General features: G+C 59.0%; 2 protein-coding genes across 3 annotated transcripts in view; both read right to left on the minus strand.

Moving 5' to 3' along the window:
* The window catches only part of CEL (carboxyl ester lipase), a 7,767-nt gene extending 161 nt beyond the window's left edge, over nucleotides 1-7,606 (minus strand). The window contains exons 1-11 of the mRNA XM_035015526.1: nucleotides 7,530-7,606; nucleotides 5,201-5,351; nucleotides 4,989-5,111; nucleotides 4,607-4,804; nucleotides 3,892-4,022; nucleotides 3,622-3,729; nucleotides 3,384-3,501; nucleotides 2,073-2,259; nucleotides 1,710-1,913; nucleotides 634-831; nucleotides 1-294 (exon numbers count right to left, since the gene is read on the minus strand). The exon at nucleotides 1-294 is cut by the window's left edge and continues 161 nt beyond it. Coding sequence (XP_034871417.1) covers nucleotides 1-294; nucleotides 634-831; nucleotides 1,710-1,913; nucleotides 2,073-2,259; nucleotides 3,384-3,501; nucleotides 3,622-3,729; nucleotides 3,892-4,022; nucleotides 4,607-4,804; nucleotides 4,989-5,111; nucleotides 5,201-5,351; nucleotides 7,530-7,595 — 1,778 coding nt within the window. The 5' untranslated portion in view covers nucleotides 7,596-7,606. The remainder of the gene's footprint in view (nucleotides 295-633; nucleotides 832-1,709; nucleotides 1,914-2,072; nucleotides 2,260-3,383; nucleotides 3,502-3,621; nucleotides 3,730-3,891; nucleotides 4,023-4,606; nucleotides 4,805-4,988; nucleotides 5,112-5,200; nucleotides 5,352-7,529) is intronic.
* Nucleotides 7,607-9,785: 2,179 nt separating this feature from the next.
* Nucleotides 9,786-25,824, minus strand: GTF3C5 (general transcription factor IIIC subunit 5). Of its 2 annotated transcripts, XM_035015525.1 has the most exons (11): nucleotides 25,630-25,823; nucleotides 22,683-22,902; nucleotides 21,197-21,395; nucleotides 17,114-17,309; nucleotides 15,818-15,922; nucleotides 14,162-14,276; nucleotides 13,591-13,671; nucleotides 13,296-13,393; nucleotides 12,238-12,320; nucleotides 11,443-11,585; nucleotides 9,786-10,466 (listed from the first exon to the last, which is right to left on the minus strand). In XM_035015525.1, exons 1-11 carry the CDS (start codon nucleotides 25,789-25,791, stop codon nucleotides 10,309-10,311), a joined length of 1,560 nt encoding a protein of 519 aa, XP_034871416.1. In that variant the 5' UTR covers nucleotides 25,792-25,823; the 3' UTR covers nucleotides 9,786-10,308. The 2 variants fall into 2 exon arrangements, with proteins under 2 accessions (XP_034871416.1, XP_034871415.1); XM_035015524.1 differs by having other exon boundaries at nucleotides 9,786-11,585; nucleotides 25,630-25,824.
* Between the last annotated feature and the right edge of the window lie 1,902 nt (nucleotides 25,825-27,726).

Here is a 27,726-nt window from a genome sequence, read left to right on the forward strand (position 1 = left end):
ACGGGGGTTGCATCAGAATCCCCCGAGGGGGGCACGGGGGTTGCATCCGAGTCCCCGGAGGGAGGGGCGGGGGTGGCATCCGAGTCCCCGGAGGGGGGGGCGGGGGCGGCCCCATTTCCGGTCACTGTGGGCAGTGCGTGGTAGGTCAAGGTCCAGTAGCGCATGTAATTAGTCCTCAGGTGCTGTTTCATGGAGTTGCGATCCATCTTCTTGGTGATCTCCAGGTAGTTACCACTTTCCACTGTGTAGGGATCCCAGTGTGTGGGCACAGCTGAATGTCCCATGTTGGGGTCCCTGCAGGGAGGAAAAAAGCTGGGTGCGGGCTGGGGGCTCACAGGAGGCTGGAGACCTGTGTCCCTAGCCCATCTGGGCCCTGGCGTGCCTGGACAGTCCTCCACCCTCTGCACTGACCCTTACCATCAGGGTACCTCACTATATGGTGCCTGGGCCCTGGCTGGGCACATGGAACCCCAAGAGGTGCTGATCTCGGGGCCTGGGCAGTAGCCCCATCCTCCCAGACAGAGGTACCGAGGCTCCGGGAGGCCAATTGTAAGTGAGGGAGCAGGGACTAGAACCCAGGCCTGCAGGACCAGGTGGCAGGGGGCTCTGGGCTCAGCCTCACTGCTGTCTTACCCAGTTCTGGCAAAGTTGGTCCAGTAGGCGATCATGGCCTTAGAGACCGTCCTGTCTTGGGTCCGGTAGCCCAGGGGGCTGGCGAAGGGCTTCCCAAAGACGTACTGGATGTCATCCGCGTGGTCAGCCCCCACCCATTTGGGGTAGGTGGGCATCCGAGACGGGTGGGAGAACATGTAGGTGTAGGTTTTGGCACTCCTGAGGAAGGGAGGGGAGACCACCCAAGTTGGCAAGGTGCTCAACTGGGGCCACCCAGCTCAGGGATGGGCTCCGGAGGGAGCCGTGGAGGGAGCAGGGAAGGGTCTGGGGAATTCCCGCAAGACTCATGAAGAAGCTGGGATCCTGACACCTGGGAAAGGGAAAGCCGTGGGCCAAAGCCACGGATTCGAAGCTTCTACAATTTCAGTTGTGTTTATAATTCACCACTCCAAAACACACTGAGGCAGCTTCCTCTTGCAATTCAGTATCAAGAAAGATCTTTTTTGCTCTGCAAGTGAATTTGTATCTTAATTTAATTGGACAGGTATACGCCCTCGGGTGTTTCTCTTTTTGCCTTGACTGACAGGAAGCTCAGAGCCACATTTATTGCTTAGTTGCTGCAAAGCTTTCGTTCTAGATTTTAGGTATAATACTGTCTTCCTACTTTCCAAGCATTCCTCACGTTTTTTTTAATTTCATTGGCTATTATCATATAGTGATTTTTAATGTGGTCCCAGGCTTAAGTTATTTTGAAAGTTGGTCAAGTTGAAACCCACAACAGAGACCATCATCATCCAGGGTTCTTTCTTCTACACAGCTTGAGGGGTGGAAGGTCAACTCAAGAACTTTTCAGTGGGAAGGACCGTGGGGTGAGGGAAGGCACTCAGTGCCAGGCCAGGCAGAGGACCGTGGGAGGGTTTTGCAAAGCCCCCTGAGGCTGGGAGGTGAGGAGGGTTAGGTCTTGTCAGGCCTGGACAAAGCAGGTGGTGCAGGCCCAGGTGGGGACCCGAGCCACCCTCCCAAGAGGCCTCAGGGCGCAGGTCCACCATCCCAGGTGGGTGGGTCTCCCCAGGGAGCCTCCCTGCCCAGGTCCTCACTTGGCATTGGCTCTGTGCTGGGCCACGGCAAACTCGGTGGGCACCAGGAAGAGGATGTCGGTCTCAAAGTCCACCACGGTCTTCTTCTTGGTCTCTTGGGACGTGTCGTGGGCCCAGGGCTCAGTGTAGATGTCAAAGGTGGCGTTGGCACCCCTGGGCCCCTTGGTGATGGTGAGCCCGCTGACCAGCTTGTAGAAGTCCTCTCTGCAGGGACCACGCCAGCGCTGGACCCTCCACCCAGTGCCAGTGGGAGGGTATCTGCAACCCCACCAGCAAAGGGCGAGGGACGGCCCCCCAACACGGTGCTGACCTCCCGCAGCTGCCCCTGGGCACTGTCCCCTGGGCCCCGCACCCACTGCTTACTTGGTGACCTCCTGCTTGTTCTTATTGATGGCTGGCATGTCGATGCTGGCAAAGATGTGGCCATCCATATTGTTGATGCCTGCTATGTAGTCAACGTCGGTCATGTTGGCGTACAGCTTGACGGGGTCATCGGGGATGAAGTCTCCGTCGACGACAGGGATAAAGCCCAGATAGTGCAGTACGGGATCTGGGTGGGAGAGTAGCCGGCTCGGACTCTCCTGGTACCCACTGCTCCTCCCCTCAGCCTCTGGGGCAGGACTCAACTCCAGCGCCACCTCCGGCCTCCTCTGATCTAGACCCGGCTTCCCGGGCCTCAGCACCACCCACATCGAGGGCGGGATAATTCTATGTCCAGCACCCTGTGGGGTGTCCATCCGCATCCCTCTGCCCTTAGGACACCTGCGGCACCCCCTCTGCAGTTATGACAATCAAAACATGTGCCCTGGAGCCAAACTTCCCAGGCCGAGGAGCACTGGTCCCCCGGAGCCCAGGGCTGTCCTCCCTCCAGCCTCTGGGAGGAAGACGAGGACCGACGGAGAAGGAGGCACCCCCTCTCGGGGCTGGGCTCCAGCGTGTTCGCCAGAAACTGTGAGGTCCACATTGCCCTGCAGACCCCTGAACTGGCCCCGAAAGGACCGTAGAGCTGGCTCCGGGCAGGTGGAGGCAGTGGCCTTCGAGAGGCTCAGCCCGGCGGGTCTTCCTTCCCGTGCGCGCCAGAGGAAACAACTGGTTTGCATTTGGGGCCACGTGTTCGCTTGGCTTCCGCTTTGCTTATGGTTTCATGCGCATCAGGTAAAGATGCAAATGATGGGGCCTCTGACTTAGCATCAAAAAGGTGCGCAAGAGCGGACCCCAGCCTACTGCGCTGATGAGGTCCCCGGCATTCCGGGGTACACAGGAGCAGAGCCGGGAGGGCCGCGTGCTGCCGTGGGTGCTCAGTGGGTGAGTGTTCACTGCGTGAGTGGCAAGAAGAACAAATGACCATCTAGGACAAAGGCTCTCGGTCTTGGGTCCATGAACCTCCCTAAAATTGTGCACAAATGACCACAGATGCGTGTCTTGTCGGGGGCTGGAGCCCACATGTTCATCAGCTTCTCCAAGGGGTCGTGACCCACGGGGGATAAGAAGAGAGAACGGCCCTCCTCCTTACCAGACTACAAGGGTGCTCATGGCAGCAAGCTGCCTAGGGACACCAGCGATCTGGGGACAGGGCCAGCCTCAGACCCGGTAATTCCTCTCTTCTCCAGGAGCATGGCCGGCCCTCTCCCGACCGGGAGCCCCCCCCAGGCTCCCCCAGCAGCCTCCACTCACACTCCCTGCCTGCCAGGGGCAGCTTATAGGCCAGCGTCAGGGCACGGGGGTCGGTAATCTTCAGACACTTGGCCATCCTGGAGGTATCGTCCAAGGGGCAGCCCACCTTCTCAGCGATCTGGAGTGGGGGTGGGTAGGCAGGTGGGTGAGGCCAGTGCTCTGGGCAGAGGGTGATGGAGTCCAGGACAGAGTGGAAAAGAGGGAGGCCCCTCCCCTGCCCGCCACAGCTCCTCCTTACCCTTTTGGCCCAGAAGAGGGGCTGCTTCTGGATGGCCCAGGGGCACACTGCCACACCACTCTGGCTAATGGCTCGCCGGATGAGGCCCTTGTTGTAGGGAGAGAGGGTCTGCAACACACAGAGGTCCTGTCACCAAGGCCTCGCCGCACCTGCCCACCCTGGGCTCGGCCAAGGACACCCCACACATCAGTTCCAGCCCCTCTCCTCCCTGCTCCCATTGGCTAGCTCCCACACACTTCTGGGCAGGTCCACCCTCCGGGGCCGCCAGACCTGCAGAGAAACGCTGGCGCCTCCAGCTGACTCCCCAAAGATAGTGATGTTGTCGGGGTCCCCCCCAAAGGCTGCAATGTTCCTCTTCACCCAAGCGATGGCCATGTGCTGATCCCGAAGGCCATAGTTACCTGGGGGCAGGGTGGGGGATGGGCCTTCATCAGGGCCAGGGCCTGGGCCACACAGGGTGAACAATGCACATGGGTGGGATGAGAATGCCCTCGACTGCACGGAGACCCTGGCTGAGCACCAGGATGTTGAATGGTGGGTCCCCTGGAGGCTGGCCGGGTGGGGTGCTGGGGCAGGTGGGGGGCTCAGGCTGGGGGCGGGGGCGGGGAGCAGGAGGACCAGTCTGCTCTTTTCTCTCCCTCCCTGCCACAGCCCCCCTTGTCTGTCTGTGGCTCCTTGTTGCTGCCTTAATTTCTCATCTTCTCTCTCACTGGCTCCCTGCACCTGCTCCGCTGGGCCTCTGGGTCCCACTCTGTCTGTCAGTCTGTGGGCCTCTGTTCTTTCGCTACAGCTGCCAAGGGGCTCCTGCATCTCACAGCGCATCTCCAGCTCCCTGGCTCTGCAAATAGGATTCTGGGCCTTTCCAGGGGCACTGGCAGGAGCTGTTCAAGCACGATGGGAGCTAAGGCTCACCCCCGCCGAGCCCAGAGCTCACAGGGGTGGGCGCACTTCCTCCCCTCCCCAGTGCCCAGGACACCCGGCGGACCTGGCAGGTTGGCGTCCCCAGTGCTGAGGAAGCCCAGGGGGCCGACACGGTAGTTGAAGGTGACCACAATGACATTGCCCCGTGTGGCAATCTCCTCCCCGTCGTACAGGTAGTTGCTGAGAAAGTTGGCCCCGTGGCCCGCCCCCATGAGGAAGCCGCCTCCGTAGATCCAGATCATGACGGGCAGGTTCCGGGAGACTAAGGCAGAGCAGAGCAGACCCAGTGACCCCAGATGCACCCCCCCACCACCACCCCGGCTTCCCCCCGCACCCTGTGCTGATTTCACGGAAGTTTGGCTCTGGAGCCCCCCCGACACAAGGGCAGGGCCTGAGTCTCTAGCTGCTTGGGGGCGTGCTGCAGGGTGTGGGGAGGGTGAACCCACCTTCCTTCTTGCCCTGGGGGACCCAGATATTGAGGTAGAGGCAGTCCTCCTCCCCGAAGGTGTTGTCCTGGGTGATGGTGGCCTGCAGACACCGCTTCTTGAAGTCCTTGGCCTTCAGGGTTCCTGCGGCCGGCCAGGAGGATCGGTAAGGATGGCAGCCACCCCACGGCACCCCCAGGCACGGGGCCTCACCAGCCCCTGCCCGCTCCCACCTTGCCAGCCAGGGTGCTTCTGAGGGTTCTCCAGGGCCTTCGGGGGGGCGGCGAAGGGGATGCCCTTGAAGATGTCGACATAGTCACCAAAGAGGCTGAGCTTCTTGTTGACGCCCTCCACGAAGCCTCCTTCCGTGTACACCGCGCCCAACTGGGGGTGGAAGCCGAGGCTCAGGAAGGCCCAGGCGGGTCTCCCGAACGGGGCTGGGGGGCAACGTGAGCAGGCCCCAGGGTGCCCCGAGGTTCCCCAGAGACAGCTTCAAGGAGGGGCCAACGTGCACCTGAGCCCTGCCACCTGCCACGTTGCTAGAAGAGCAGCTTACCGCCTTGGTCCCGGACCCCGAGGGTGTCCTGCTCCCTGAATCTTGGAGGAAGCTGGGTCAACCAGTGTGTTCCCACTCCAGGGAGCCTTCCAAGTAGGCCAGGAGAGGTGGGGTAGAGGTTTGGATCTCGGCTATGGCCACCTAGCTGTGACCATGAGGCTGTTTCCCCGTCTCTAAGATGGCCCGTTTGCTCCCCTTGTGTCCCCCTTCCCCCAGGGTCCAGCTGGCCTGGAGTCGGCGGCCTGGTGACTCACAGCCCTTGTGCTCAGTGCTGAGAAAGACCCCCGCCCCCCAGGCCGTCAGAACCACGGCTGTGTAGCTAGCCCTCGCCCTGAGCTGGGCCCACGCAGCCAATGCATCCGGTCTGCATGAGGGTCCTGGGGGCTGGTGCTCATCTTCCCATTGTCCCAGAAGGGAACTGAGGCTCTCCTGCTTGAAGTCACCCTGTGGGAAACAGCTGTCTAACCTCAGAGCCAGGCTCCCATCCCCTCCCAGGGCTGCCCCCCCAGCCTTCGGGTCCCATGGCAGGTGTCTGCTTCCTGGATCTCACCTGTGCTCCGTCCCAGGGAGCCAAGGACAGGGCAGCTCCGCACCCCCAGGCCCAGCTGGGGTCCCAGTGCCCTGTAAGGTCTAGGCTAACAGGGAACCGGGGAGGAGGACAGAACAACTCCTGCCAGGGGCCTCAGGGTTGGGGCCAGGGGCAGGTGCAGCTCTGCTCCCCCACCCTCACCCCCGCCCCATCTCTCGGCTCAGGAGGTGCAGCCTTGTTTCAGGCCTCCAGGCATCTTTTCTTTCTTTCTTTCTTTTTTTTTTTTTTAAGATTTATTTATTTGAGAGAGCGAGAATGAGAGAGAGAGAGAGAGAGAGAGAGAGAGAGTACATGACGGGGGGAGGGCCAGAGGGAGAAGCAGGCTCCTTGCTGAGCAGGGAGCCCGATGTGGGACTCAATCCAGGGACTCCAGGATCATGACCTGAGCCGAAGGCAGGTGTTTAACCAACTGAGCCACCCAGGCGCCCCTCCAGGCATCTTTTCTGACAGGCTTCCCAGCTGCTGGGATGGGGCAGCAGGCCAGGTCAGTGCCTGGGGACTGGGAAGTCACCTCTCAGAACTGAGACTGGCCTGAGGGCCCTGGGTGAGGGGCAAGGTGGGGAGGGTGGCACTGGCTGCTGGAACAGCGGGGAGAAATCCTGGTCTTCTCTGCCCTCAGAGAAGCCCCCCTCCCCCGGAGAGTGACCTCCTCCTGGGGGCAGCAGGGGCCCAAGGCCAGCACCTGAACCTCTGGGGCCAAGCGGCAGGCCCCAGGGCAGCTGGGACGGAGGCAGCAGGAGGAGGGTGGACACCACGGGGCCACGCGTCTGTGGGGTTTCAATCCTGCAGCCCCTTCCCTGCCTTGTTCTTCACCCCGGGCAATGGTGTACCCGCCCCGGGCAGCCTCCTGACTGGCCAGCAAGCAGGTGGGGACCTGCTGCTTGGGACATGGAGGTTACCCTGGGAGCCAGACTCCGGAGTTTTAGGTTTCTGTTCAGCCACTGGTGGCTGTGTGAGCTTGGGCAAATTGCTCGTCTGCTCTGGGCCCGTCTCCCCTTCTGTGAAAAGGGGACATCGACATCTCTAGAGAGGAAAGAGCCAGAGGGGTGTTGGGTTCCTAGACTCAGCAAATAAAGATTGAGGACTCCCAGTTACATTTGCATTTCACATAAATTGACTTTTTTTTTTAGTATATCCCAAATACTGCATAGAAGATACACACCGAAAACTTCTCGTGATTTGTATGAAATTCAGATTTAATGTGGCATCCTGTATTTTATCTGGCAGGCTGTCATATGAATGAGAATATACACAAAACATGAAGTGCCCAGGAAATGCCATTTTGATTGTTGGGGTCTCTTTCTCAGACTGGCTCTTCTGGCCAGTGACCCTGTCTTCCCTCCACTGTGCCCTGTCCCGTTTCCAGGTCTCGCTTAGGGAGAGGAGAGAGGGGCCCCTCTGCTGGGCCCTCGCTTACCTTTGCTGCGCTCACTACCGCCCAGCAGCAGGTGAGGCCCAAGACGACCAGCCCCAGGTGCCCCATGGCATGCGCCTGCCTGTGTGCGTCCCTCCCCTCCGGCCCGCAGGGATTTATGCGGCTGGAGCTGGCCGGGAGTCCAAGGTAGCAGCTGTCCGCAGAGGCCCCTTTTCCCTCCTCCCACCTGTGCCCCTTCCTCCAGGCTGGCCACACTCCAGGCAGAGTACCTGGAGCCAGGACACAGCTGCTGTTTCCAGCTAGCCTCGGGCTGGGCCAAGGTCACACAGTGGGGCACACGCATGTGCACACACGGCGCGGTGCCAGGCTACCTTTCCCAGGGCTGGCTGCCCCCAATGCCGTGTGCCACCGCGCACCTGCGCAGGTTACTGCCTACCTGGGAGTGGAGGCAGATGGCACAGGACCGAAGGTCGCCAGGCCGTCGGCTTGCCCGGGTGAACAGCGCCCTGCATTCTGGCTCACTGACTTACAAGGACTTGGCTCTGCCCTCAGAGCAATGGGCACGTTCGGTCTCCGTGGCCCGCCTGCCACCCAGCCCCAGCTCAACAGAGGAGCTTGTAGGGGACCGGGCATGTGACTTCTGGGCTGTGCGCTGCGCACCACTGGTCAGCTGGCGGGGTTGACCCTTGTTACCACGGGCCCGCTGGGTGTGCAGTCTGAGCCAGGTGGGGGGGCCCAGAGCAGCACAGACGACCCTGCCCTTGGGGGTGGGGGAGGCCTCACACGCAGTCCACGTCCTGGGATGGGAAGGCAGGAGGCTCGGGCAGACAAGGGAAAGGGGGAAGTGGGGCTCCAGCCCAGCCTCGAGGGCTTCCTTAAGGAAAAGGAAAAGCCGGGCCTTCTGGCCACAGAAATGGGCCCCGCGAAGACCCTGGGGCAAAGCCAAGCAGAGACGGAGACCGACCAACAGAGAGTGGAAGGGACAGAGACCAAGAGCGTCAGAGAGCGGGAGGGAGAAAACTGAGCACAGAAGTAGGGGCGGCACAAAAGCGGCCACTGCTGTCTCCTGTGGCTGTGCAGGACTCTGGTCACCGGAGTGACTTATTAGAAAAGGCAGGCCACCACGGACAGGACCTGACATGGTGCCTTTGAGTTCTGCTGCCGCTGGGGTCATGGCTCACGGCTCAGAGGCTGCTCAGACCCCACCGCACAACCACCTCTAGTGAGGGGGACGCACTCAGGAGCCAGGGGACAGCGGAGCCCCGTGAGGCCAACAGCCCCGCAGCCTGGGCGCCGGCAGGCCCTCTGCTGCCCGGGAGCGGCACCTTGGACACAGGCCACAGCCCTGCTACCATCGTGCCCACTGCCGCCACCAAGCCTGCCTGCCTGCCTGCCAGATCCAAATCTTCTGTGACGCAGAGTGGAGAGAAGCTGGAGAGAAGGTGGGGAGGGGTGGGGAGAGGTGGGGAGAGGTGGGGAGGGGTGGGGAGAGGTGGGGAGAGGTGGGGAGGGGTGGGCAGCTGCGGGTGGGAGGGAGGAGTTAGGAAACCAGGAAGGGGCTCGTGTGCCTTCAGCTGGGCAGTGTGAGGACGACGAGGGAAAGAGCCTGAGCCCCCACCCCGGACAAGGACAGGGAATCGTTAACCCATGCCTTCTGTCCAGCTCTTCCAATTCTGAGAACCTGTTCTACAGAAAGTTATTCTGAATATGGGGGAGGAGACCCCTCCTGGTCCCCAGCAGCAGGGAGCGGGGCCATCGTGGGCAGTCAGCCTGGCAGCTTCCCCTCTACAAGGCAGGTGGCCAGGACTAGCCACTTTAGGCCAACTGTGAGCCACTGGGGCTCCTGATCTGTCCCCCAAGGGGGCTCCCCAGGAGCCTGGGCAGCAGACGGGCTTGCCTGAGGCATCGGACTTTAGAATTAATGTGACTTGGGGAGCTGTCACACTAGGTGGCCCAGTCCGCTGGCTGAGGAAGGGGGTGACCGGGTTCACCTCTGGCTCAGGCTGCTCTGTAGGACTGTGGCACGGCTGTCCCCTGGCACAGGTGGGAGTGCTCCCCAGGGAGGACAGCCTCCGTCCCAGCAGAATCTGCACTGCCTCCGGTTTCACACCAGGGAGCTGGGAGGCACCAGGGTCTGCGTCCCCATGAACTTCTCAAGAACACATCTGGAGCAGTAAGGGATGCGCTCGAGGCTGCAGGACACTCTGGGACCTGGCATCTGGGGTACTCCCAGCTGCTCTCACCCAACCTGTAAGAGGAAACTCTCCTCTGGCTCCGACCCCCGCAGTGAGACACCACTTTCTCCTTGGGAAAGTGTATTTGGTAAGAACAACTCCAGCTGAGTCCCAAATGGATGGGATCCAAACCCAAGGACAGTCTTCGCCCATCTGTGACCACGGACCAGCTTCCTCGCTGGTCACCAGTCATCAGCTCCAAGGCGAGACCACCCTGCCCCTGGCCACATCCTCTCCACCTCCAGCTTCTGCTGTCCTCAGCCAGAGAGAGGTGCTGGGCACCAGCTCAGCCTGCTGGACACTGGGCTGGCTCACAGCTGCGAAAAGCCAGGTCATACCCTCTGGGGATGTCCCCAAGCACCCAGGGCCGGAGGGCAGTCCCATGCTGCAGGTGTCACGGGCAGACGGGCAGGACCACGGTCAGCTGAACCCAGTGCTGGGACCCCAGCTTTCCTCGGTGGCGGGGTGGGGGGGCCTCCTCGGGCCGCTCTGGTTACCGTGGGCAGCAATGGGGAGACACGGCTTGCCCCGGTTCCATCACCAGTCATGCATGATCAAGGATGCCCAGCCTCGGGTGCAGGGCTGTGTCACACGTAGTCCAGAATCTCTGTCTCCATCTCATTGTCGCTGCCATCGGATGGCTTGAAGTCCTCCTCCTCCTCTTCCTCGTCCTCCTCATCTTCCCCAGACTCGTACGTCAGGGGCTCTTTCCCCCTGTCGGCCTTGGCTGGGCTGGAGAAGAGAGCTGGGGCCAGGAAACAAGGCCATGTGTGGAGCACAGGCCTCCTGGGTGGCCCCCAGACCAGCTACTGCTGGCCTCAGCCTGACAGAGGTGCCGGACAGCCCAGCGTCCAGACCAGCAATCAGGCTGCTGGAGGCCCGTTTACGACGGGTGTCTGGGCTCAGGCCCCAGAGAAGCTGCCTGGGGAAGTACAGAGGGCCGGGGGGCCTGGCACTCTACAGCGTAACAAGCACTTCAGGGGAATACGGAAGCCAACAGCTTTGCAAGCCACTTCCCCATAGGAGGCTGGGTGGCTTCACGGGTCCAAGGGGCCCCGACAGTGTGCAGGACGTGCTGTGTGAGTGCTTTTTTCTGGGGAGAGGGTCCAGAGCCTCAAGCAGATTCTCAGATGGAGCCGGGTCCCAAATGAGGCTGAGAGCCCCTACTCCCGTCAGCTCCGTGGAGTCCGGCGGGGTCCGGGAGGAAGCCGTGAGAGGGGCCCTCTCGCTCACGCCCCCCGCCCCATCAGACCTGCAGACCAGCGAGTGCTCCCTTTCCCCCACATCCCCCTACCGCCGGCCAGCGGCCAGGGCTGCCTGGTCCGGAGAAAGGGGCAGCCCGTGGGGGGGTGACAGGCCCCCCACACCTGCTGCCCCAGCTCTCCCAGTGCAAGAAGACAGGCTGGATGCGCCCACAAATGGCTGGAAGAGGTAGGGGGGTGTCAGGGCACAAAGCGGTGGTTCCAATGGCGGCGCCAGCCCTGCTCCAGCCCTGCACCAGCCCTGCTCCGGCCCTGCTCCGGCCCTGTGCCGGCCCTGCTCCAGCCCTGCTCCAGCCCTGCCCTCCGGGCCTGTCTCCACCCAGGGAGAGGCAGGCAGCCTGGGAGATCTGGCTCCCGGCGGGATGATTCCACTTGGGTGTAATTTCTTGGGGAGCAGGGCCTTTAGGGATACTTGCTCTGTCCCAGAGCAGGGCCCCCCTTCACCCTGAGCGCTCTCACCAGGCCTCTTGGAGCGGATGGTCTGCCGGATCATGAGGGACATCATGTCCCTCAGGTCATCACTGGTCTTGGGGAGGCACCAACCATCTCGCTCCGTGCAGCAGTTCTCAGCCCCGTCGTTGCGGTGAATGATCCTCTGCAACCTGGGGGACGGGACACAGCGTTTCAGGATGGGCTTCTGCCGACAGGTGCCGTGAGGGTCTGGCAGAAGTGGGGCAGTGCTGGGAACAGTAACACTGGGACAGCCATGCAGAGGGCCAAGCGCAGCACTGAAGAACACCCATGGAAGCCGGCCCCTCGCGGCGGGGCTCCTGACTGGTGTGGCCCCTGCCTCCAAGCTGCACAGACGGTGGGGGATGGCCACGCGAACTTTCCTGCGAAAACCCCGGGTTCTCACCTGACTCGAGCTGCGTCTAACGAGCTCCCGTCTCTCCCCATCCCAGCGCCCCCCACCCCCTTTCTAAACATTACTAAGAACAACTGGCTGAGAGGCTGGGAGGTCGCTAGGACTCCAGTGTCGGCCAGGAGACTCAGGAACCGTGTCCCGAGCCTCCATGTGCGTGACGGAGGAGGGGGCCGCAGGTCTCTGCCCTGCCCAGTGTGGCGGATCGGGGGGTACAGCCCAGGCAGACCCCGGAAACCGCTCCCGCAGGCAGACGGAGGTGCCCCCAGCCCCCGCCGCCCAAGCCAGGGCTTCCGACCGAGGCCGAGAGCCAGCGGAAGAGCAGCAGGGAAGGCCTTGGTCCAGAGCCCCACCATCCCCCACCCCGACGCCTCAGGGTCCCTCATACGTACTCTTCCACGTTCAAGTCACATAACTGGTAGAACATCTGTCGATAGGGTGGCAAGGCCCCCTCCCGGAAGACGTAGACCGAGTCCTGGGCAGACGACAGCAGGACAGCGCGCTGGAGCTCGGAGCTCTCCCCGGCCGGCCCGCACCTGGCGGGCCTGGCTCCCCACCGTCCCCCGGACTCAGGTGGTGCAGACACGCCAGGGGCCAGGAGGAGGCGTGCAGAGGCTCCGACGCCCCTGACTCTAGGACCACGAGCCACACGGCCAGCCACGTGTTATGGCATGGGCTGTCTCGCCAGCTTTGCGAGCCTTCTGCAGCCTGCCCTCGTTCCTCGCCACCTCCTATCAACTGGCCCTGTTCTGTGGCTCCCAGACGCCCCCTGCTGAGGAGCAGGGCTTACCGGGTGTCTGTTTTCTAGAGGTAGGGATGGTGGCCTGAGTGAGAGTGCTTGAGGAGGGAGGACGGCCACTGAGGCGAAGATGTGGCGGCCCTCCTAAGAGGACACCGATGGTGCCTGTCTCCGTGCCCCTCTGTGCCCCCCTGCATGAGGCAGCCGAGCCAGGGGGATGGGGGGGACCAGACAGCCCAAGCGGGTGAAAGGCCCATAGACTCCCACCTTCGGGTGTGCCGAGGACCCCGCAAGCCTGTGAGGGGTCCTGGGACTTGGCTGCCAGCACCCCGCCCCGCCCACAGCGGGGGGCCCGCGGTCTGCCGTGGCTCCGCACACTCCTGCACACCCCAGCCGGCCCATCCGGGCAGCGGCCACGGGCTCACAAAAGGCAGCCACGCACAGCTGCTGGTGTCACCTGTCCCTCTTGGAGACATGCCCAGATGGTCCTCAGTGCCCACTGCCCACACCGAGCTCTCACCGCGCTTCCCAAGGCCGTCCTGGAAGGCACCGGTGGGCAGAGCTGCCCGTCAAAGCCCTTCCCGGTGGCCCAGGGACTCTGGGAGCGAGTGTGTGCCCAGCCTGCCCGTGGGGGTTGCCTCCCCTCCCCCGTCCACTGCACCCTCAACCGGGTGGGCGACTGCTCTCCTCTGGGGCTCAGGGGGCACCCACCTTGAGCTTGTACTTGTTGGAGGTCGATTTCCGCGTGCCGGCCATCCCCGACGGGCCCAGGCCCTGCTTCAGGTCATGCATGGTGACAGGCTGGCTGGCTGTGGGGGGACAGCAGCAATACTTTGGAATACAGGGGGATGTTTCTCCCCACCCCTCCCTGGCGCACTGGCCGGCAGCGCCCTGGAGCGGCCCCTTGGGAAGCCCCACCGCACCTCACAGTCCAGATGCCCACCTTCCTCGCGTCTCTGTGCGGGCAAATCAGTCCCGATCCCACAGGGCAAGCAGAGGCACTTACGCATCTTTTTGACGGTGATGGGAAGGCTGTAGTTGTAGGTGCTGCGCTTGGCCTTGACGGGCATGTCACTCGGGGCGTAACCTGCAGGCGAGGAAGGGCGTGTCGGGCGCAAGGGGGGCGCAGAGCCCCTTCTCGCAGACAGAACTGGCTTTGCGCTATCGGCGCACCAGGGTTCCCTGGGGCAGGCTCCTGAGAAAGGGACGCCAGGCCCCCCCGCACCAGTTGTCAGCAGGCACCATTCCAGCGCCAGCCACACAGGACTGCGTGGAGTGGCTCACCGCGGGCCCAGGGACTGGACGCGTACGGGGTGCCTGGCCCCCACCGCAGGAGCCGGAGTAAGTGGAATAACTGAGTGGATGAAGAACGGGTTCAGTAGCTTGAGGGCCAACGGTGGAGCCAGGACTCAAGCTGGGACCCTCATTTCTACGCTATTCTGCAAAGACCTCGCCAAGGAGCAAAGGCTTTTTCGTCTTCACCACATGGATACATTCTTATTTCAAAAGAGAATGCTAGCAGCAGAAAGCAATTAAGAGAGAGAAAGACAGAAAGACAAGGTTTTAGTAATTTTTACCGTATTTCATTCCACAACGGATTCGGAAATCAAGGACTTGATAAATCTTGGCGTCTGGGTTTTTTCGGGGATCGTACCCATATCGGATCCACAGGCTTCTCCAGGGCCCTGTTATCTGGAGACAAAAGGCAGGAGTGTGAAGTGGGGCCTCCCTCAGGGATGCAGGGCCGGGACGGGGCAGCTGAACACCTCAAGAGTTGGGGACACAGCTCTGGAACCCCACCCCGGCTCTGCTGTGTGCGGTTCTTGGGCAGGTCACTTGGCCTTTCTGAGCCTTGGTCTTCCTGCTGGAGGTGAGAGGAGCCCCATTTCCCATCGCTTCTGTGAGGATTACAAGAGGTGATGCCCCAGGAGCCTTTACCACGCCGCCTGGCACACAGGAGGTGCCCAGGGAGCGTTTCCGCCATCCCAACGGGTGGTACTCCTGAGGTCCTTATGTCTAGAAAGCCAATGCTAAAAGACAGCGGCTCTTGGAAGTCTGGGGTCCGAGCACAGGAGGGATGAGCCTTCCTTGTGCCCCCACCTTGTGCCCCACCTGTCATCACCATCATGGTCACATCTCAGGCTTGCCTCCCCAGGGCTCCATGCGGGGACCCCTGGCAGGTAGGATGCCTTCCTCCAGCGCCTTTGGGAACCTCAGTAATGACACCTCATCCCCAGGCCCTTCTGGACTGAGCCCAAGGTGGATCCGCCTCTCCTACCCCCACCCCCACTCAACCCAGGTAGAATGAGCCAAGGCTGGTGGCCCTGTGGTTAGGGGGCCTGGGTTCTGCAGCCTAACAGGCTGGGGTCCCAAGTGGCTCTGTCATGTGCTGGCTAGAGGACCTTGGCACATCAAGTCACCTCTCTGAGCCCCAGCTCTGCCTCAGAGGTAAGAAGAGAATCCTGCTGCCACCCCCCAGGGAGGGGAAAAAGGATATAATAGGTACACAGCACTTAGCCCCAGCACCTGGTCCTTAGAGCATTCTTTTTTTTTTTTTAATTTTATTTATTTATTTGAGAGAGAGAATGAGATAGAGAGAGCATGAGAGGGGGGAGGGTCAGAGGGAGAGGCAGACTCCCCGCTGAGCAGGGAGCCCGATGCGGGACTCGATCCTGGGACTCCAGGATCATGACCTGAGCCGAAGGCAGTCGCTCAACCAACTGAGCCACCCAGGCGCCCTCCTTAGAGCATTCTTAATATGAGATCATTTAAAAATGTATAATCTCTGGGGCGCCTGGGTGGCTCAGTCGTTAAGCGTCTGCCTTAAGCGTCTGCCCTCGGCTCAGGTCATGATCCCAGGGTCCTGGGATCGAGCCCCACATCGGGCTCCCTGCTCAGCAGAAGCCTGCTTCTCGCTCTCCCACTCCCCCTGCTTGTGTTCCCTCTCTCGCTGTGTCTCTCTCTGTCAAATAAATAAATAAAATCTTAAAAAAAAAAAGTATAATCCCTTTATTTAAAAGTTACATAATTACTCTCTAATCCTAAAATCATTCCAGTATGGCTAGCGTTACTAGGAGGCCGTGGAGGGCCTTCCTGGGGCTGTAATAAGCCCCCTGGGGCGGGGAAGGGGGGGTGCCGGGACAGGGCCACCTGCTGTTGCTGTAGCTCTGAGAGGTCAGATTAGCAATCAGGGCGCCCCTGGTGGGAACCAGGGCAAGAGGCTGGACACTCACCATGTAATAGGCCACGAAGGGCAGCAAAACCTTGAGTTTGTCAGGGTGGACGCTGATGTTGGCCTTGACAGCGTTTCGTGACCAGATGGGACGGATTTCAAACAGCTGGGGAGTCAAGGCAGAGACTGAAATGAGCACCGGCAGCTTCCCGCCTGCCTGGCTCAGACTCTCCAGCATGGTCTGGTCCCCAGCAGACCCTTCGGGAGAGGACTTGGTGGAGAGCAGGGCAAGGAGCAGCCTCTAGGAACTGCTGCACCCACTCACTGGTCCCTGCCTTCTGAAGCGGGGACCGCAAGAAGCGGGGACCGCACACCCAGCCTGGGTCAGGTGTGGCTGCAGGGCCTGGGCATCCTGAAATGACCACGAAGGACACGGTCTCTGCCCTCATGCAGCTCACAGGACAGTGGGGGAGGCAGACGACCAAAGGAGCCAGAGCAGGGCCAAGAGGGGGACATGCCAGAGTTCTGGGACCCTGAGCCCCAACCTAGAGGGTGGAGTCTCAGTTGGGATGTCGTGAAGGCTGAAGGGGATGGCCTGGCCCAAGGGAGGACTGCAGGAGGCCAGTGTGGCTGGAGCGTGGGGGGTGCCGGGGGGCCAGGCCAGGGACTGGGCTGTGTCTGGAGGACTAGCAGGGCCCTCGGATAGTGGTCCCCCATGGCTCCCCTCCAGTGACCAGTGACTGCTGGAAACTGGTCAGGTGTCCACACAGTCTCTTTAAGAAATAACCACCCCCCGCCCAAGGGAACAGTCGGCTTCAGCAAGGGCTGAAGCTCACGAGCTCACTCACGAGCCTCCGTGAGTAGCAATGTGGCCTCGCTGAGAACCTGCCGTCCATGCCTGTGCAGGCATGAGCAACAGAGGCCCCCGCTGGCTCCTCCCAGGACCTGCCAGCCGGGGCGCAGGCAGAAGGCCGCTCTGTTCCCTCCAGCACTAACAGGATAAAGCATCAGGGGGCATACGGTAGGTACTCCATCTGGTTTCTTGCCACCAATGATGGATAAATGAAAGTTTCCTGAAACCCAGAGCTCCACTGTGAAGTCACGAGCAGACAATGCACCAACTGCTTCCCACCCCTAAGGGACCTCTCAAGAAAATTCTAAGAAGTATTTTCAACCTTGGGAATGTAGGGCTTATACTGGCGTGGCTTTGAGATATGACATCTGGAGACGAAACATTCCCATGTGCCGATGAGCCAGTTTTAAAAAGTCAGTACAGCCATTTGCAGAAAGAGGGAAGGGCCCCGCTGGGTAAACGGGAGGTGGTCAGTGCAGAGGTGGGCCCCGGGCTCGGGCTCACCTTCCTCAGCTCCTCCTCCACCTTCCGGTCCAGGGGGTTGGTAGAGATCCTCCTCCACGTCTGGACTGCAGCCTCCAGCGGCTGCGTGGGCACCTCATCATCCTCAAAGTTGACAAAGATGGCATTGTGGGGGCGCCGGGCCCTGCTCAGGCCAATCAGGTTCTCGCCTGAGACGGGGGGGTTGTTGTAGCCTTCCCTGCAGCAGAGAGAGCTGGGGTGGGATGGAGCACCTCCAGGAGGACCCCAGGCACAGGCCTCCCGGACCAGGCAGCGAGCCCACGAGTGGGTGCCTTTCCCCAGACGCCGGGTGACGGGTTGGAGGAGAACCTTAGCACCTGTGTTCTCCGGCTGACGGCCGGGCAGGGGCAGAGGCAGCGACTGCTACCGACAGCTCAGAGAGGCCCTGGGGCCCGGAGCTCGCAAGCCGGGAAGCCAAAAGCGGTGCGGCTGCTGGTCTCACAACCGCACCGCATCACCCAGGGCACCGGACAGCCCGTGAGGAACGGAACACCGTCAGGCAGGGGTGGGGAGGGAGGTGAGGCGCAGGGACACAGGACACGCTCGGTCAGTTATCAGGCAACACCCACCCTAACTGATGCTTACGACTCACTGCCTTAAGCCTCAAGACAACCTTACGAGGAAGGAACCAATTTCCTACGAAGTAACCGACAGCAGCTAGAAACCTACCTAGAGGCAGAGCTTACACGGACAGAGCTGGGACTCTGGGCCCTGTGAACCCCATCCTGCCACCCTCTGACAGAGCATGTTTGGCCCAGAAGCATCTGGACAACAGCTGGGTGAAGAGAAGACGGACATTACTGAACAGCACTATCCTGCAGCACAGGGGTCAGAAGTGGGGGTTCTCGCGCCGGCTACGCTTAGGCCTCCTCTGCCGGCGCCAGGCCAAGATGCTCAGGTGGTTACCTCATTTTAATGGTGGGATGTCAGGGCGCCTGGGGGCTCAGCTGGCTGAGTGTCTGCCCTGGGCTCAGGTCATGATCTCAGGGTCCTAGAATCAAGCCCCCCATCGGGCTCTCCTCCCAGTGGGGGGTCTGCTTCTCCCTCTGCCCCTCCCGCAGCTCGTGCTCTCTCTCTCGCATAAGTAGATAAACAAATCTTTAAAAAAAAAGTTGGATGTCAGAAATGTCCAGAAATGTCAAGCTTATACTAAAGCAGGGAGGACAGTCTCAAGAAGCCCCACAACCCATCATGAGCGTCAATAATTATCACCACACGGCCAATTCTGTTTCATCTGTACCCCACTCCAAACGCACGAAATTATTTTGAAATACGTTTTTTCACCTTTTTTAAAAGGATTTTTAAAAAGATTTATTTCAGTGGCGGGGGGCAGAGGGAGAGGGAGAGAGTCTTAAGCAGACTCCGTGCTAGTGAGGAGCCTGACAGGGGGCTTGATCTCACAACCCTGAGATCATGACCTGAGCGGAAACCAAGAGTCAGATAGATGCTCAACCAACTGAGCCACCCAGGCACCCCTTGAAATACATTTTAAAGTATGTCCTGGACATCACACATTTTCATTCAGGTGATTATTACCTTTTATTTATTTCATTCTATTTTTTTGAGGGGGGAGGGGCAGAAGGAGTGGGAGAGGGAGAATCTTAAGCAGGCTCCACTCCCATCTTGAACCCAAAGCAGGGCTCGATCTCATGACCCTGAGATCATGACCTGAGCCGAAATCAAGAGTCAGACGCTTAACCAAATGAGCCACTCAAGTGCACCCAGGTGATTACTACCTTTTAAATTTGTTTCCATTCTACCTTAATTTTCTACAAGAGTAGAAACCATCTGCATTTTTATAAAGGACACGCTGGAAAACAAAATTACAAAGACGAGAGCAAGTTTGTGCCTTTTTTGTAAAGTGACCCCATCAGAAACCACCCCGAACAGGTGTAATATTACCCTGTCTTCAAAGACATGCCCAAGACCCTGAAGAGCCCCCAGAGGGAAGGCCCCGGTGGCTCACTCCACCCCAGGAAGCCCACTGCCAGAGCAGCAGCAAGGGGTGGGCCTGCCAGGGCCTGTCACCACAGGGAAAGGGCTCCTTGGCCGCCTCGCCGACTCCCCCACTAACTTCCTCAAGGAGGAGGTACCCCTGTCAGGCCAGCCTCCCAGCCTCTCCTCTGCCCACGGTCTTGCAGGAGGCTCAACTTCCCTGGACCCATGGAGGGGCCAGCAAGGCTGCGGCCCGACCCCCCGCCCAGCCCTGGTGTACCCAGGAAGGCCAGCAGAGCAGAAAAATTGATAGTAGCCCTGGGAAAAAAGGCAGGTTCTTTCCATTTGCCGGAACATCGATAAACCACATGGGGAGGAAAAAAGGGCGTGTGGTCCAAGGGCAGCCAGCCTTTCTCCCTTGTCCCTCTCCCAGAGGCCGGGGAGCAGCTGCCTACAGGTCCCACAGGACAGAGGGGTGACTCAGCTGCTCCAGCCCGTACCAGGGCTCAGCAGCACAGAGGGGTCTAGTTTCCCTTATGCATTTTTGTGTCTGTTTCTGACTCTGAGGGGAAATAATCAAAGCATTTCAGAAATATGCAAATCGTCTCTCTCCCACCTAAAACTCCTGTGCGGAGTATCACACACGCAGAAAAACCCGTCACCCCACGTGGAGGGCTTCGGCCAGGAGAGGTGCGGCCCAACCTTATCCACTTACACAGTTCTGTCATACTCTGCCCCTGGAACCACCACTCGCTCCTGTGGTCGGAAAGGGCTGCGGAGGGGGCCGCGGATTCAATAGGCCTGAGCACCACGAATGGAAGCTGCCAGGCGGCCTGCTTCTGGCTGGGGAAACTGAGGGAGGACTGGCACCGGAAGGCGCAGGGGAAGCCGGATCTCTTGCTCGTCCTGGCAAGAGTGCGGCAGGTTCGTGTGAGAACACAAGTCCTTCCCCGTGGATGGGCACGGGGCATGCTTTCTCGACGATGCGCTGGGAAGCTGAGGCTGGGCAGGTGTGGCAAGCGGGGGAGAGGTGCCAATCGCAGAAGCTGGTGCCACAGCTGGGCCTCCGCTGGAGCGCTCGCGCTACTTTGGGCTGTGTTTGGAACTCTCCGTATTTTTTTAAGGGAAGAGAACAATACACCTTCTCCTTAGGATCAAATCGAAGCCCCTCACCATGGTCTGTGAGACCTATCGCTCTCCCAGGCTCCCTCTTCAACCACTCCTTCGCAGGCGCCAGTCCCCTGGTCTAGAATGTTCTCCCTGGATTTTCATGTGCCTGGCTCTGTCATCACTCAGGTCTGTTTCAAATGTCCCAGCCCTTCTGAGGGCCCTGAGCCCTCACCCAACTCACTGCCCCTTACGACCCACATCCCTTTGATCTCCTCTAAGACATGCATCTGGCCACGGGTCCATTGCTCCCTCCTGGTCCACTCATGCTCCATCCAGCTCCCCACCCAGCCCCGCGTGGACCTCATCTGTTCTCTGCTGATGCAGGGCTCCAAGGAGTGCCCCAGGGCCACGACCCGTGGTCAGCACTTGTTGATGACAACATGTAGTGAGGGAAGAGAACATTCTCATCCTCCCACCCCTCTACAGATAACTGCTCTGGGCCCCATCTTCCAGATTTTTCTAGGTTTCTATTGTCATGCCACAGTTTATTTTTATATCCCAGAATGTGCTCCTACACCTGCTTTTTTCATAGAGGAAGGTACCCTGGGCAAGTGCCACATCAATCCACGAGCCTGCTCTCACATGCTGCATGGTGTTCCCTGGCCTAGAAGGACCATAAATTCATCAGCCACATCCCAATTAATGGACTTGTTTATTCTATCAAGCTCTGCCAGGCACTCACTGTTCTAAGTATTTCAAGGTACATACGTTTGGGCATGAGTCTTCCGAGTCTTAAGGTGACATCCTGATTCCCTCTCTGTAGAGTGGGAGCTTTAAGCAAGGTCTATGTCACCGGGTACGCTGCTTCTGGGTGCACAGGAGCCACGGGCTTGCAAAGCCAGCAGTACTAACTGCCTGACTCAGGAGTGGCGGAGTTGAGCCTGGGACCGAGGCCCTCTGACCACAGGGCCCTTGCTCTGAACCCTGATGCTGCAGGGGCCGGGGGGTGGAGGGGCTTACCGGTGCTGCGTCTCTGGTCGATAGAAATAGTCCACTGGGGTGTCCAGCCGAGAGAAGATGGGTGGGGGGATGTAGAGCGGCAGCTCTTGGTGGAAAAAACTCTCCTTCTCGGGCTTGAGCATGAGCACTTTGTCATACATGGACATGTGCCTGCCGCCAGCCTCCGTGTGCACGGCCAAGTACTGGAAGTCGGACATTCCTGGAAAGAGGCGGCCAGATGGCAGACACCCCATTACACCCTCCCAGGAACTGGTGACTGCTGTGCATCGACACCCACACATTCTTGGAGGTGCCAAGGGAGCCGTGCAGCGGGCCATGGGGGTGGGAGCTGAAACAGCACCCTTGGAAATACTTCTGTGCACGCGACTCTGCGCACTTGGGAGTCTCCCGGAGGGGCTGGGGGAGGAGGGGGCGATGTGGTGCCTGAGGGTCCAGTCTAGTCAGCGCTTCTTGAAACGTAGAGTGCACGACTCACCTGGGACCTAGCTAAAGGCTCTGGGATGCTGCACATCAGACAAGCCCCCAGGACCGGCGCTGCTGGCGGGGACGGAAGGTGAGCGGCAGGGTGCCGGCTCAAGCAGACAGATGGAAAATGCATCACGGGAAGACCTCGCACCAGGAAGGACTGCCCTCTTTGGGGAGCACCGCATGCCACCAGAACGACTGACGTTCAAAATGCCCAGCTCAGAGGTTTCATCCCGTTCCACTTTCCAGCCCCTCTTCTCCATCTGTGCTCTCTGCAGATTCTCCTAGAACTGCAGCTGACACTGCATTCCTAAGGCTCACTAGTAATCTACCAAGTGCCTCCTGCATGCGTGAACTGGCCCTTTAACGGCATCCCCCGGACCCCAACCCTTCGCGAGGGCCTGAGGAACCCAGGGTCCCACACTGGATGGAGAAGTGCCCGAGGCTGAGGGAAGCTGAGCACCTACCCAAACAAACTGGCTCTTTCTTTCTTACCCGCCCCACCACACCCCTTACCACCCCTCACTGGGGTTCCGTATGGGCAGCAAACTGATTGAGGACCCCAGGGAAGACACCCAGTTGGCTAAGAGTTCAAGGGAACATGAGGTCCCAAGGGGCTGAGGTGATCTGGGAAGGCTTCAGAGAAAAGGCAAGATTAGCATCAGTCAAGACTCAGAGAAGTTTCCAAAACACTGAGGGTCAAAAATTGGAGACCTGCTAACCAGTTTTATTTGGCCCTACATGATGGCCTTAAAAATTAGGGGACTATTCATAGAACGTCAGCTTTTCGTAAGAATGCAGGAGATGGAGCAGCAATGGGCCCCCAGTCCATTGAGAGCTGTTGCATGGAGGGAGGAACGCGTGCCTCTTGGAGGGGGCCTGCACTGTCCCGCTCTGCTCATCCCCTGCCCTCATTCCTGGGCATAGACTGGCCCCCTTCACTGTGTGGATGACCCACAGAGCACCTGTAGGAACGTGGATGCAGGTCCTAAAACAACCCAACGCAGTAAGTGGCAGTTACCTTGAAATTTGTAAATGGTGGAGATGGTGCCAAGTATCTCTATGTCAAATGTGACCTTGGGGTGGGGCTCAGGCCCCGGCACCTCCCTCTGCCGCCTGGTCTTCCTCCTGATGCGGAGCAGCAGGCTGCTGGTACTGAAGCGGTTGGCGCACACTGGGTGGCAGTAAGGGTCCTTGGGCCGGAAATACAGCTCCAGCCTCTTGGTGGGGTCTGCGTAGATCTGTGGCGAGGCCAAGGAAAACTGTGACCAGTGGGCAGCTAAGCGGCTGGCAGAGAGCTCTCTCTCACTCCACAAAAGCCTGAGAGTGACCCAGCTGACAAAGGGAGGCCAGGGGGCTCCTGGTTCATTCTGAGCTTTTAATTCTCAAAAGACCCATTTTTCCAACCCAAGTATCTTAGTTTTTATCTAGTAGGGAAAATGAGGATAGTCTCTTCCTTCCAAGAGGCTGGAAAGCTAGACGATAACCGTCAGCTAAGTAGAGCACCCCCACCCAAGTGCCGGTTCAGCGCGGGGACTCATGCGCCTCCCCTGGCGACGTTCGTGGCAGTCTTCTCACCCGAGTCTTCCACAGAGGAACCGAGGCTGGCAGGGTGGAGTGGCTTGTCTTGACCTTCCTACCCGAGGCACTACCTGCCCAAAGGGTCTTGCTATTCAGTCTCACGTGCAAATGTTTCCAAGTCCAAAGGAACTGAAATCAATTAGTAACAAGCACTTTGGCTCTGACTAGCGTCACTTATCCTTTCCAAGCCTCCGTTCCTTCTCCTTAAAATGGAGATAACGAACAGTACCTACTCACAGGACTGTAACAATGATTAAATGAATCACTGAATTGTTGACTATGCAACACGCTGTCTGGTGTCCAGCTCGTGGTGAACACTCTACAAGTCACGCACCCACGAGTGCTTGCCCCACATGAAGTGGGAGGGACACAGTGTCAGCTCTGTGCACATGAAAGCCCAACAATGCTCATGGGGCCAAGAGCGTCTGCCTTCTAGCCTGCTGGCTCCCCAACACTAAGCACACAGCCTGGCCCTTAGGAGATGCTCAGGAAACATCGAGGGAAAGAAGGGTAAAAGGAGCCCCAACCTTCAGGAATCCCTTCTCACGAGACACGGATCTATGAGACCATGAGGCTGGGAATAACCCCAGCTGTGGGCCTGGCAGAGAAGGTATACAAGCAGCATGAATGGGACGAATCGATGGCCAGTCTCTTCCAAAAGGCTCACACTGTAGTCAGATACAAATATCCCTGGGGTTAGTGAGAGCAAGGGTCCCGTCAATGCCGAGGTAGAGTGAGTAAGTCAGAAGACTAACTGGGCCTCTATGGCATCCTGTGCTTAATGACAGGTTTTCAGTATTCATTAAGCATGAGGAAGCAGCAGGTAAGAGTTCAGACTTCAGAGGGGAGACATGCATGAGTTCAAATCCCCACGTGAGAGTTTGTTTGACCCAATTTTTCCTACCTGAGTCTTCATCTGAAAAAAGGGAAAAATGGTACCTAACTCCCTAGGTTGTTGTGAGGATTCAGTCATGCATCTGACAAATATTTTGGAAGAAGGTACTATTAAAGATGTTAGGACTGCAGGAGTAAACAAGAGAGACAAGGTACTGCTCTCATGGAGTTTACAAGCTGAGAGCAAGCGGCCAAGACAGACAATAAAACGTATTAAAACGTAATTTCAGATTGGAATTAACAGGTCGGGGCTCCCGGGTGGCTCAGTTGGTTAAGCATCTGCCTTTGGCTCAGGTCATGATCCCGGAGGTCCTGGGATCAAGCCACTGCTCAGCAGGGAGCCTGCTTCTACCCCCCCCAACCGCCCTCCCCCCATGCACGATCTCTCTCAAATAAATAAAATCTTTCTTTCTTTCTTTCTTTCTTTCTTTCTTTCTTTCTTTCTTTATTTGTGAGAGAGAATGAGAGACAGCACAAGAGGGAAGAGCGTCAGAGGGAGAAGCAGGCCCCCCGCTGAGCAGGGAGCCGGATGCGGGACTCGATCCCAGGACTCCAGGATCATGATCCGAGCCGAAGGCAGTCGCTTAACCAACTGAGCCACCCAGGCGCCCCTCAAATAAATAAAATCTTTAAAAAAAGGGAATTCATAGGTCGAGAAGGCAGATACAAACTACTAGAGGCCACTTTGATTAGGGTAGTCAGAGGACTCCCTATGGAAGAGAGATTTCGAGATCTGGTGCATGTAAATCACCTCCCCTGAGCCTTGCACCAGGTAAGAAGTCATCCCAGCTCCCTCATTTTCCCGGAGACCTTGAACAAACTGCCTCGGTTTCCTAGTAAAATGCGGACAATGCCCTTTGCTACCTGGCAGGGTTCTAATGAGGATAGAATGTAAGTAAAGCACCTGGTACCGAAGAAGCTGATGGTCATTACCACCTTTAATTTTTTTTTTTTTTAAGATTTTATTTATTTGACAGAGAGAGAGCACAAGCAGGGGGAGCAGCAGAAGGAGGGAGAGAGAAGCACACGCCCCGCTGGGCAGGGAGCCGGACGCTGGGATCATGATCTGAGCCAAAGGCAGATGCTTAGCCGACTGAGCCACCGAGCTGCCCCCCATTACCACCTTCAACCGCAACAACACAACACCCGGCCCCCTCTCCTGTTAGTCAACGATTCTTAATCTCCCGCGCCTGGGTCTGCTCCTCCGTGAAGGAGGCAGTGGCAGCCCAGCACGTCGCGGGGGCTGTGGCTCCCCGGGTCCCCGGAGGAGGGGACGGAAAGGACACGCCGCCCCTCCCTGGGGCTCCACTACAGCCTCTCCCCGCTGCTCCCAGGGAAAAGCAGTCCCCGCGGGCGCGCAGGCGGCAAGTCCCCGCCCACTGGCCGCCCCGAGCCCGCCCCCAGTTCCGTTGCCAAGGAAACCACACCTCCCGGGTGGCCCCGAGACTCGGCCGCTCCCGCGGTCCCGGCCACTCCCCCATCCCGCGCCTCACCCGGGAAACGCCCTCCTCGCCGCCCAGAGTCCGCAGCATCTTGGGCACGTCGCGCACCACGCCTGGGTACTCCACGCACACCATGCGCCGCTCGCGCCGCAGATCCACGGGGACCGCGATCCTCGGCGCCGCGTCAGCCGCGGCCGCCGCCGCCGCCGCCATCCCTGCCAGGCTGGCCCGGCCCGCCGCGGTCCGTCCCTGCGGGCGCTCCTAGCGGCCTCGCCGCGATGGTTCCGCGAAAGAATCGTTCCGGGTAGCCTCGCCGCTCGAGTTTCTCTACACCCCTGGGCTCGGCGAGACTCGAGGCCTCGGAAAGCAAAGGCCCGAGGTCAGACCCCCCAGGCTTCGAGGTGAAGGACCGCCTGGGTCCTCAATTTGGGGTGTAAAAAGAAGAGGGTGGCTCGAGGGGCGGGGCAAGGGCTTGTCGCTCTTAGCAACCCGCGAGGGACCCGGAGGCTGTGAGGCACCGCCCAGCTCTCGATTTCAGCCAATGAAAACCCGAGGGCCGACGGAGCGCCAGGGGTAGCCTGCTTCCTCCCCTCCTCTCGCTAGCGCGTAGATTTCAGCCAATGAGGAGGCAGAACCGGGCCGGGTCCCCGCCCCTTTCTGGGGCTCCTTCCAATGACGGCTCGGGGGCGGGCTCAGGCACACTTCCGTCCCGCCCTCGGGTGTGGGCCGATCCCGGGGCTGAGTGGGTTTCCGGCCGACGTCGGCCGAGGGGTTTCCGCGAGTCTGTGACCCTGGTCCTGCCGGCCGCTCGGGGAAGGCTCTTCCCGCGGCGCGCGGAGGCAGATGCGAGCGGGAGGAAACCGCTTCGAGTGCTCGCCCCACCTCCACGCACGGAAAACCCCGAAGCGCCCTCGCCGCGGAGCTCGGGGAGGAAAGTGGGCGTCCGTCCCTCGTTCCTTAGTTATCAAGCGCGTGCTATGTGGGGACAGAACTACGGGGAGCAAAGTGGGGACGCGAGGGGTCGGAGGTCGACGTAGGCCAGATGGAGCCTAAAAGCTGGGTGTGCCGCATGGGTGGGCTCTCTGAGTGCGATGCTGGGTCCCTGAGGGGTTTTACAGCTGAGTGCACGACCTGACTTGTGCGCGCGAAGCACTGTTAGCGTAGGGAATGGGTCGGGGGCGAGGGGTCGGGGGAAGCAGGCTCAGATGCAGACCCCCTGCGAGGCTTCGCAGGGGCCAGGGACGTGGTCCTGAGGATGGGAAGAACGGGTTGCATTTGAGAACAAGAGGAGCTAAGAATCAGAGCAAGGGCCCCTTGGACGCGGGTACCCCAACTTTCTGATGGCACGAGCCAAGCTACTCATGCTGTTTGACAGGGTCCAAGTACGGGGGACCATCCTGAAAACAGGAGACTCCACAGCTGGCTCCTGCTATTCTCTTTCATTTTGTTTATGGCAATCTTTATAATTGTGGGAATATTTCTGGGCTGGCTCCTGCCATTCTTTTTCATTTTGTTTATGGCAATCTTTATAATTGTGGGAATATTTCTGGGGTTTCGTGATAAAGTGACTACTCATCTTAGTTACGCCTATCTAAGCAATCATAATGAAGCTAATTCCACGAAGAATTAGTTTCCATAGAACAAAATAACAAGACGGTCACGCTCTGTCTAGCACCTTTCTCTTTGCGTACTGTTTTTTAGCTTTAGCGAAAGCCAATAAGCGGAAATCAATAAAGGTCATGTTAATCATTACAAAGGAAAAATGAAAGAAGGCTATGTCTGTGATCCAAAAAATGATCTAAGATTATCTCAATCAATTGTAAAAAAAAAAAAACAAAAACATAATCACATGTTACGAAAGTATGGAAAAACAAAAATATCCTAACATATAAATAAAGTTCCTCTGAGGCTGTCAGGAGGAGATGCTTGCAACCTGATCCTGTGTCTGTGTCTCCTCATTCGCCGACGCTGTCCTTTCCTATGAGAGACCCACCCCGGCTGGAGCTGGACTCCGGCATCCTGAGATGATTTCAGAATCAAAAGAAGACTTCGTTGTTCCAGATAGATGTAAGAGGGCTGAATCATCGGCTGCATTGGCCATTAAGTGGATTTTTATTTTTTATTTTTTAAAGATTTTATTTGTTTATT

This window comes from Mirounga leonina, unplaced genomic scaffold, assembly GCF_011800145.1.
Source record: "Mirounga leonina isolate KUSES-001 unplaced genomic scaffold, KU_Mleo_1.0 Mir_170, whole genome shotgun sequence".
NCBI classification, from domain to species: Eukaryota; Metazoa; Chordata; class Mammalia; order Carnivora; family Phocidae; genus Mirounga; species Mirounga leonina.